Source organism: Corapipo altera, unplaced genomic scaffold (assembly GCF_003945725.1).
Source record: "Corapipo altera isolate COAL_440 unplaced genomic scaffold, ASM394572v1 104, whole genome shotgun sequence".
NCBI classification, from domain to species: domain Eukaryota; kingdom Metazoa; phylum Chordata; class Aves; order Passeriformes; family Pipridae; genus Corapipo; species Corapipo altera.
Window position 1 is genome coordinate 5,009,245 of NW_020884920.1, and position 10,143 is coordinate 5,019,387.

Below are 10,143 nucleotides of genomic sequence, written 5' to 3' on the forward strand. Positions count from 1 at the left end.
AGGGCGATGCAATGCAAGGCAACATGATGCAGGGAGATGAAATGGAAGGTGATGCGATGCAGGAGGATGCAAAGCAATGTGATGCAGGGCAATGCAATTCAGGGTGATGAAATGCAAGGCAACATGAAACAAGGCAATGACATGGAAGGTGATGCGATGCAAGGGTAGTGTGAGGCGATGCAATACAGGGTGAATCAGGGCAGTGCAACAGGGTGATGTGATGCAAGGCAACACAATGCAGGGAGGTGAAACACAAGGTGAGGTGTGATGGAGAGCGATGCAAGGCGATGTGGGGCAGTGCAGGGCAGACAACACAGGTGAGGTGAGGTGATGCAGCATCAGGTGCTGCATTCCAGGGTGGCAGCGAGGCAATGCCCATCAGGGTGGTGCCCAGCAGGCAAGGTGAGGTGAGGCGATGATGCCCCCATGGCGCAGGAGACATGGCCCTCTTGGTCCCCGGCCTGCCATGGTGGCAATGCTTCATTTGAATTCTTGCCTCTCTCTCTTCGCAGATAACGAGCCCGCGCCATGCAGTCCTTTCGAGAAAGGTGTGGTTTCCATGGCAACCAGCAGAGCTACCAGCCGACTTCACAAGATACATCACGCCTGGAGAATTACAGGCATCAAAGTCAGGCAGGGCCGAACTGCGAGCGGCAGAGGCTGGTGGCAAAGGAGTACTACAGTCAGCAGCAGCTGCCATACGCGGGCTACGAGAACAGCGCCGTGGAGAAATACCACCGGGGAAACAAGCAATTAGCGGGGCAGCAGCTGCAGGGCAGGCCGGCCTTTTCCAATTACACCGTGCAGGAGAACAGCCCTTATCCGGCCCGGTATTCCGGGGAGGAGAGCCTGCAGGCGTGGGGTGGCCAGCCACAGGCGCTGCCCGGTGGCGTGGCCAAGTATGAGGACAGCCTGATGAAGAAGACGGCGGCGTTGGCAGGGGGGCGGCCGTACCACGAGCCGGCAGCCGCCTCACTGCCCTTCCGGACTCACTTCCAGCAGCAGCAGCAGCCACAGCAGCAGCAGCAGCAGCCGCCCGCGCTCCCCTACCCCAAACTGCAGCGGCAGAAGCTGCCCAATGACGTCTCCTCTCCCATGCCCTTTTCGCAGAGCCCTCACTTTGGGCAGCACTCACAGTCCTTCCCTGCCTCCTCCACCTACTCCTCGGTGCCGGGGGGCAGCCAGCCGGCACACTCCTACAAGAGCTGCACGGCGCCCTCGGGGCAGCCGCCGCTGGAGCGGCCCCTGGGCAGCGCCGCCAGCCTGGCCCCTGGCCCCCGTGTGCCCAACCTGCACGGCTACCAGCCCAACCGCATTGGCTACGAGCAGCCCCCACAGCCGCCGCCGCAGCCCCCACAGCCACCGCCGCCGCAGCCCCCTCAGCCACCACAGCCCCCACAGCCACCACAGCCCTTGCAGGGGCGGCATCACACCCCAGAGTCCCTCCACTACCAAAACCTGGCCAAGTACCAACATTACAACCAGTCAGGCCAGACCTACTGCCAGAGCGACGCGCCGCCCGTCCGGACACCCGAGCAGTACTACCAGACCTTCAGCCCCAGCGCCAGCCACTCTCCAGCTCGCTCAGTCGGCAGATCCCCATCCTACAGCTCCACTCCCTCCCCGCTGATGCCCAACCTGGAGAACTTCCAATACAGCCAGCAGCCGCTGAGCACCGGCGCCTTCCAGGCCGGCATTGCCGACCACAGCCATTTCATGCCGCTGCTGAACCCTTCTCCCACCGATGGGACGAGCCCTGACGCTCAATCCGGGAACTGTAAAAACTTGCAGAAGGAGAAGCTACCAGAAAACCTGCTGTCGGACCTGAGCCTGCAGAGCCTGACGGCACTCACCTCTCAGGTGGAGAACATCTCCAACACTGTCCAGCAGCTGCTGCTCTCCAAAGCAGCCGTGCCCCAGAAAAAGGGCATCAAGACCCCAGCAAGGACCCCCGAGCAGCTCAAGGGGCAGCACTGCAGCCCTGAGAGCAGCACCTACTCAGCAGAGCAGGTGGGGACTCCCCTGTCTGATCCACTGAGCACCCCCCAGTCAGTCCATGCCGAGACACAGGACACTGACTATCTCAGTGGGTCGGAGGATCAGCTGGAGAGGAGTTTCCTGTACTGCAACCAGAATCGCAGCCCTGCCCGTGTCAACAGCAACTCCAAGGCAAAGCCCGAGTCAGTGTCCACCTGCTCCGTGACCTCCCCGGATGACATGTCCACCAAATCGGACGACTCCTTCCAGAGCATCCACGCCACCCTACCCCTGGAGACCTTCACCAAGTATGTGACCAACGAACGGGACTGTCCCCGGCTGCTCCTCAGCGCCCTGTCCCAGGAGGAGCTGGCTTCCGAGATCATCGTCCTGCAGGACGCCATCAGCGAGAAGGCAGACAAAGCCTGGGCCAACTTGCCCATGCTGAGCAAGGAGGCCAACAAGTCCCCCTTCCAGCTGGAGAACCACCGGCCCAGCCTGGACTCCATGGTGAAGGGCACCTGGCCCAGTCAGGGTGACTCCAGCACACTCACCGAGCCCCTCAAGCTGGACAAAGCTTCAGGGGCCAGCGCAGAGAAGGACTTTGGCGAGGAGGTGTATGAGGGTCCCCAGGTGGAGTTCACAGCCACCGAAACCAAGGATGTGCTGAAGGACACTGCCCCACTGGCCTTCAACTCCAAGCCCAGCATCCCAGCAGCGACATCGAGTGCAGGAGCCACTGACTACAGCTGCTACTCAAACACCACCGCCAACTCGGTGGGGTCTGAGAATGCCATGGAGCACTTCGACTGGCCAGAGGAGAGCCTGGGAGAGGCATGCCTGCGGTGGAAGGAGCTTCAGGCCACTGACCTCCCCAAGGGCTTGTTCCCCAGCAAATTGGTGAGCTCCTGCAAGGAGAAAAAAAACGCCTGTGGCTTGGATCTGTGTGACGGAGAGCAGCCGGCCAAGAGTGAGCCGGCCCAGGACTTTGGGGAGCAGACGATGGAGGAGGAGGAGGAGGCACTGACCTATGATGAAGCAACAAAGGCAGACAGCGAGAGGTGGCTGCAGGACACCCGGCACTGCTGCTCAGCAGGGGACTTCAGTGAGATCCCCATCATCTCCTCACCAGATCTGAAGGAGTCAGACCTGGAGGCAGAGGAGTACTCCTCGCTCTGTGAGCTGGCTGGCTCAGAGCAGAAGTCGGTGACATATGACGCCTCGCCGCCCAAGCCCCCAGAGATGCCAGCTGTGCTGTCCTCCAGCGAGGTGCCTGTGTCCGCTGAGGAGACCGTCAGCACGGTGGAGAAGGAGGGTTCAGCTCCCACCCCGCGCCTCTCCGGCCAGTCTGTCATCCTGCTGGGCCCTGCCGTGGGCACAGAGACCAAGGTGAAGAGCTGGTTCAAGTCCTCCCTTCCCAACATCCAGTCCGAGGAGGAGAGCGGTGGAGGGGAAACATCCCATCTGGAGGCTGCTGATGCCGAATCTGCCTCATCAGTCACAGTGAAGCAGCAACTCACACCCGAAAATGTGCTCGGGAAGATGGAGCCTGTCTCACGGGGCAAGAGTCTCCGCAACAAGAGGGTGCACTGCCGGCTGCCGGAGGGGGACAACCCCGGCAGCGCCGTGCTGACCCCATTTGATGAGCTGCCAGCGGCCGGCGGCGTGGCCAGTGCCTGCCTGGGGCCAGATGGACAGACGGAGGTACCGAGCAAGAGCGCCCAGAGCCAAACGCCCCGGTTTCCAGCTGAGGGTCTCCCGGCGCGCATGTGCACCCGCTCCTTCACCGCCCTCGCCGAGCCCCGTGCCCCGGCCCCGCTGGAGGGGCTGAAGGCTCCCACGCACCAGGAGAAGCTGGGGAAGAAGCCCGGCTGCGGCGTGAAGCAGCGGGTGGCTTTCAAAGCCAGGAAACGCAGCAGCCGGCTGGCCCCCAGGGTGGTCCAAAACACCAGCGATGCCACTCTCCTGGTGCCTGGCTTGGTGGCAGCAGAGGAGGCGGCAGGGCCAACACCGCTGGAGGGGGATGCGGTGGAGGCGGGGGAGAGGGACCAGCGATCGATGATCCTGCGCTCCCGGACGAAGACACAAGAGGTTTTCTACACCAAGCGGCAGCGGGGCAAGCGGGCGGCCGATGTCCGGCTGAAGAACTGCAAGGCACCCAAAAAGCTCATATCCAACAACCACCTCCCACCTGCCTTCAAGCTAGCAGCACCAGGCAGCCCCCACAAGGAGGGCAAAGTGGGTGCCCGGATGAAGCTGCCCAAAGCAGGGCCGGGCGTGGGGAGCAAAATGTCGGAGCGGCCACTGCACTCGCTGAAGAGGAAGTCCACCTTCATCTCCCCCATCCCCACCAAGAAAAGGAACCTCGTCCTGCGGAGCAACAGCGGCGGCGTGAAGGAGGAGAAGCCAGAGGGCCCCCCCAGCCTCTTCAAGAAGATGCCAGTGGCCAAGAAGGTGAAAGCCAAGCTGCCTCCCAAGAGCTCTGGTGAAGCCGTCCCAAAGCCCCCCCTGCCAAAGGAGGCCCCTGATGTCTGCATCAAGATCACCTCCCGGGCAGCCTTCCAGGAGGCCACCAAGACCAAAGTGCTGCCTCCCCGCAAGGGCCGTGGCCTCAAGCTGGAGGCCATTGTCCAGAAGATCACCTCGCCCAACCTGAAGAAGTTCACCTGCAAACCATCGGCTACGGCGGCAGTGGCCACAGTGACTGCCTACGGCACCTCCCTGAGTCCAACCGGGGCGGACCGGGAGCGGGTGGTGAAGCACAGTGGGGTGGCTGCAGCGGTGGGTGACGTGAGGCTGCACAAGCCAGTGGCAGCACAGAAGGTTCCCACCATGCCAGTGACTGAGCCGCTGTGCCGGAACCCCAACGGCCGATCACCGAAGGGGAAGCCAGGCAGCGGGAAGAAGCTCTCTCCTGAAGGCTGCCAGGGTGATGCCTGTGGGCCGACGCTGGGGGCCCAGTCCAGCCCCACCATGGGGGCCAAGAACCTCGGGCTCCTGCCCAAGAAGAGGAACCGCAAGGGCAAAGCGGCAGCGCTGGGCATGGCCAAGGCACCGCTGGGCCCTGCACCACCACTGCTGCCCCGGGAGCGTGTGGCCAACCCAGGCGGTGGGGAGGAGGCACCGCGGGAGAAGAAACCAAAGACTGAGGAGAAGGAGGTGGGGGGCAGCGATGGCCCCCCTGAGGGACGCTCTGCTGCTGGGCCAGCGCGGGGGCCAAAGCCGCGGGCCAACCACTCCAACTACAACGGCTACTCCAAGCGGCAGCGGAAGCGTCTGGGCCACGGCAAGGCCAAGGCGGTGCCGGCGCGGTGCAAGAGCCGCGGGAAGCGGCGGCGGCAGTCCCAGCAGGCCCCGCTGGTGCATCCCGCCGAGCCTGAGATCCGGCTGAAGTACATCTCCTGCAAGCGGCTGCGGGCGGACAGCCGGGCTCCCCCCTTCGCTCCCTACGTCCGCGTGGAACGGCGCGGGGAGTTCACCACCACCTGCACCATCATCAACTCACCTGGTGACGAGGCACGGCTGCAGCGGGGACCAGCCGGGCCGGCGCCGCGCCCACGGGCAGCCCTGCCCGCCTCCTCCACCATGCACATGGGGCCCGTGGTGTCGAAGGCGCTGAGCGCCGCGTGCCTGGTCTGCTGCCTCTGCCGCAACCCTGCCAACTACAAGGACCTGGGGGACCTCTGCGGGCCCTACTACCCCGAGGACTGCCTGCCCAAGAAGAAGTCACGGCTGAAGGAGAAGGCGCGGGTGGAGGGGCCGGGCGAGGACACCATCGCACCCGCCGTGGCCGAGCGGGTACCCCGCGGGATGGAGGGCAGCTGCGGTGCCGGCGGGAAGGTGGCACGGCCGGAGGGTGCTGCCGAGGCGGCCAAGCAGAGTGCGCTGCGCTCCAGCCCACGGGGCATGTTCCGTAGGCTGCAGAGCTGCTACTGCTGTGACGAGAGGACAGAGGGCGAGGAGGCGGCCGAAAAGCCCCGGCGGCACGAATGTCACAAGGCGGAGTCCCCGCCGCAGGAGCCGGCGGGCGACACGCAGGAGCACTGGCTGCACGAGGCCTGTGCTGTATGGACCGCTGGGGTTTTCCTGGTGGCAGGGAAGCTCTACGGGCTGCAGGAGGCTGTCAAGGCGGCTGCCGACCTGGTAAGAGCTCGGCTGCACGCCCGGCACCACATCCTGAGGCAGCATCTCCCGCTGGCCTCCTTCAGCCAATGTCATTCCCCTGGCTGTGCCTCTGGTTGGGATGAAAAATTAATAGTTTTGCCTTGGAAGCAGAGCAGGTGCTCAGTGCCATGAACCATGCTGTGTCCCTGTGAGATTTGTGCTGCCGCATCTCTGACAGCACCTAAACCCCCCCTTTTAGATGCAGAAATGTATTTATGGGGTTATGTTTTGGGAGAGTGGCTGGGCTCCCTTGGACTGTCACATCCCCTGGCCATGCGTCAAATGGGGTGGCTCAGAGTGGGACAGATGCAGCAGGAATGGAAGATGAATGTAGGTTCAACATGGCCTGGTGCTGTGGTGATGAGCAGCAGGGGAAGGGGAGCAGCAGGGGAAGGGGAGCTGCAGGGATGGGATGACCCTGCCCTGCCCCTCTCCCAGACCCACTGGAGCATGGGCACATGGAACAAGCAACATAGCGAGGTCACTGATGGGGACCACCAAAGGGGGATGAGAAGTTGTGTGTACCCCATCCATGGAAGTGTTCAAGGCCAGGTTGGACAGGGCTTGGAGCAACCTGATCTAGTGGAAGGTGTCCCTGCCTATGACAGGGACTTGGAACTAGATGAGCATTAAGGTCCCTTCCAAACCATTCATGGGCTTTTTGTGCTGGGGAGAGAGAGGGGACAACCCCCCAGCAGAGGCTGAGCAGAGGGTCTCTAGCAAGTCCCTCAGTGCCAGGTTTGGGATTGGCTGTACTCCTAAGCCTGAGTGCTCATGTCATGGCTCTCTGGAGGTTGCTGCCCTCACCACGGTCCAGGTACTCCCATCCCTGCAGCACCCATTGGGCACGGGGCAGGAGATGGGGACCACTGTGGTCCTCTACCACCTCTGCCACCAAGCCATGGCACAGCCCAGGTCATGTCCCTTCTCCTCCGCACCCCTGCCCCATGGAGCATGGCTGCAGGCTCAGTGCCATCCACGGGAGGGGTATGGCAGGTAGAAACCTTGTGCATGGCTGCAGACAGCCAACTGAGAGGTACAGTGTGGTCCATGGTGTGCTGGCACAGGAGGAAGGATATTGCCTGGAATAAGCAACAAGGGCCTGGAGAGGAGAGGGGAAACCCGCCTTGCCCTCACTGCTGGGGCCGTTGGGGTTCTCCGCTCCTGTTCTGGGCTCTGATGGAGTTTCTCTGTCTCTCCACATCTCTTCTTCCCTGCTCCGAATTCCCGGGTGCGTTCACAGAAGTGCTCGAGCTGCCAGCAAGTGGGAGCCACTGTGGGCTGCTGCCAGAAGGGGTGTCCCCACACCTACCACTACGCGTGTGCCGTCGACACAGGTGAGCCCAGCTGTGGGGACAGGGGCACGGGGTCCCTGGGCACCCTCTGGACATGGGGCCTGTTGCTTCAAGGTCAGGGTGAGCCTGTGGCTCCCCACCTGGTGGGATGGTGATGCCCACTGCACCAGCAGCACTGGCATGTCTTTATCTGGCCTCAGATGAGCCCCTCATACAAACGCTGTAGCTGGTCTAGGAGGCAGTGGGTGGCTGTGGACCAGGGGGCCACTGTGTCCCCCTGCCCAGAGACAGCTCTCTTGCAGTGCGAGGTCTCCCCTGACACATCCTTCTCTCCTCTCAGGTTGCTTATTAACCGAGGAAAGCTTCTCTCTGAGATGTCCCAAACATAAGGTAAGCCCAGAGGCAAAGCTCCACAGCTCCCTGGGACAGGAGGACCTGCCTTCCGACCCCAAATTCCTGGGGCCACCTATCCTGGGCACTCAGCCCCGCATGGGCATTGCGGGGGCCATCACATCCCTGGGGATACTGGGGGGGTGGCCAGTGAATGGGTGCTGGGTCTGGGGTGGGGGTCTCACCCCCCTTCTCTGAGCACCGCTGAGGTGGTGGGTGATGGTTGAATCCCTGCTCTAAGCACCGCGTCCCAGATGGGTGCCCGGTTATTGGTGGGGAGTGCTGATGGGGACAACCCAGGGCTATCCCCCCGCCTCCATTGGGACCCCCGGGCTGACACCCTCCTTCTCCCTGCAGAGGCAGCCGGTGTAGCGCCCGCGGGCACCCGCCCCGCCGCCAGCGAGGGACCGGCGGAGGAGGCAGCGGCCGGAGCGGAGCGGGGCCGGGCCGGGCCGTACCGGGGACCCCCCGCTGCCCGTGAGCGCCCCGGAACCCCCGAGCCCGCTCCGCGCGGGCGGAGCCAGCGCCGGGTTTTCTCCCACGCCGGGCCTCCGGTAAAACCTGGTCTGGATACACGGGGGACGGATCGGGATCCCCCACCCGCGATGGCTGCACAGGGGGGCGGGGGGTGGTCCGCGTATAAGGGGGGGGTCCCGACGACGTTGTCTTACTGTGGGGCCGCCGGACTCCCCGTGGGTCCCGGCTCTCCATATCACACTGATCTGATCTGAGATGTTGCCTTCAGCAAACCTCACGGTGTTTGTATATAGTTCAGCGGAGAAAAGGATTAAAAAAAAGACAAAAAAAAAAAAAAGACCAAAAAAAAGTAGAAAAAAGAGAAAAATGAGGAAAAAAAAACCAAGACAAACAACGGCCTGCTGTTTGAAACACCACTCTGCTTTTTCCATTTTGTTCTTCCATCTCCTGTCTGCCCCCACCCACACTCAGGGTGCCGGGGGGGCAAGGGGTGCTTGGCCAGGCCAGTGGGACACCCACCAGGCTGGCCCAGCCCCGCTCCTGAACCCCAAACCCTGACTCATTGCACCCACCACCCTCACACTCCATGGGGTGCTGGCACTGCTGGGCTGGGGACACCTGGTCCTGCTTGTGAGGACCCCCAAAGCCCACCCTCCTGCCTCTGCTTGGCCTCGCCAGCACCCCTCTGCGGTTCCTCATGCGGGGGGCTTTGCTCCCCGTGCTAGTGCTGAACCCCATGACTTTGGGTACAAACCCCACGGCTCTGGGTGCTGAACCCCACAGCTTTGGGTGCAAACCCCAGGATCTGGGTGCAAATCCCATGGCTCTGGGTTCTGAACCGGAGGAGGAGGAGGAGGAGGCATTTGCCTCCTCCCTCCACATGGCCCTGGCTCACCCCTCACTGCCCTGGGTTTGCTCGGCTCCCTTGGCTTTTGCTTCCCTTCCTGGCTGCCTCGGTGGATCTGGGGGGCTGCCCAGTACTGGGGTGACCCCCTGCCCTTGTCCCCAGGCTGCACGCCCCCAGCCTTTTGTCACCCGCACACTGACACAGGCAGCAAATAACCAACCCAGGGCAAACCCACCCCAAATCCCATCTTAAAAACAGCCACCAGCCACCCCTCAACTCCAGAGCATCCTACAAAGGGGAGCACAATGCTGGCCCCATCTGTGTCCCCCGCAGAGCCAGCGCCTCGTGTCCCCACCACCTCTCGTGTTCCCTCCATCCCACTCATCTCTCACCCCAAGGTTTGCTGGCCACACAATGTCTGTCGTTTCAGCAGCTGCCTCGGACACAGGAGCGAAAAACACAAAAAAGGAGGTGAGAAAAATAAAAAAAAAAAAAAGGGAGAAATAATAATAAAAAATAATTAATTTAAAGATAAAAAAAAATAAAAATCCCGGTGTCCTTGGCAGTGTTGCCTGAAATCTGGCTATTTTTAGTGACATCTTGTACATATGACTGTAAAATGGTAAACCGTGTGTATTATATATTGCCTCATTATATAGTGTATATATATGTATACATATACATATATATAATATATATGAAGACTGTAAATGTTAAGACTAGTGTTCTTATTAGTATATTGCTTCACACTGAAGATTGTGTGTAACAAGCTGTTTCTAAAAGATGTTTATTTTCCTTAAGAGTAAAAAACAGGTCATTGCATTCAGAGCGTCAATAAAGATACAACGATTGTTTTGGAAGTACGTGGCGCCCTGCTCGTGGCCTCTCTTTATCTCTGGGGGGTTGGTGGGGTCCCCCCCAGGCTGTGCCAGCCCCTGGCTGGTCCTTCATCCCCGAGGGTCCCACTGATGGGGGGGGTTATGGAGGGTGGAG

At 61.5% G+C, this 10,143-nt stretch overlaps 1 protein-coding gene across 2 annotated transcripts in view; it reads left to right on the plus strand.

The window, feature by feature from the left end:
- The window catches only part of RAI1 (retinoic acid induced 1), a 73,467-nt gene extending 63,454 nt beyond the window's left edge, over nt 1–10,013 (plus strand). For both annotated transcript variants that reach the window (XM_027656635.1, XM_027656634.1), the window contains 4 exons: nt 513–6,120; nt 7,385–7,478; nt 7,777–7,826; nt 8,184–10,013. In XM_027656635.1, the coding sequence (XP_027512436.1) occupies nt 529–6,120; nt 7,385–7,478; nt 7,777–7,826; nt 8,184–8,198 (5,751 nt within the window). In that variant the 5' untranslated portion in view covers nt 513–528 and the 3' untranslated portion in view covers nt 8,199–10,013. The remainder of the gene's footprint in view (nt 1–512; nt 6,121–7,384; nt 7,479–7,776; nt 7,827–8,183) is intronic.
- The last annotated feature ends 130 nt before the right edge of the window (nt 10,014–10,143 follow it).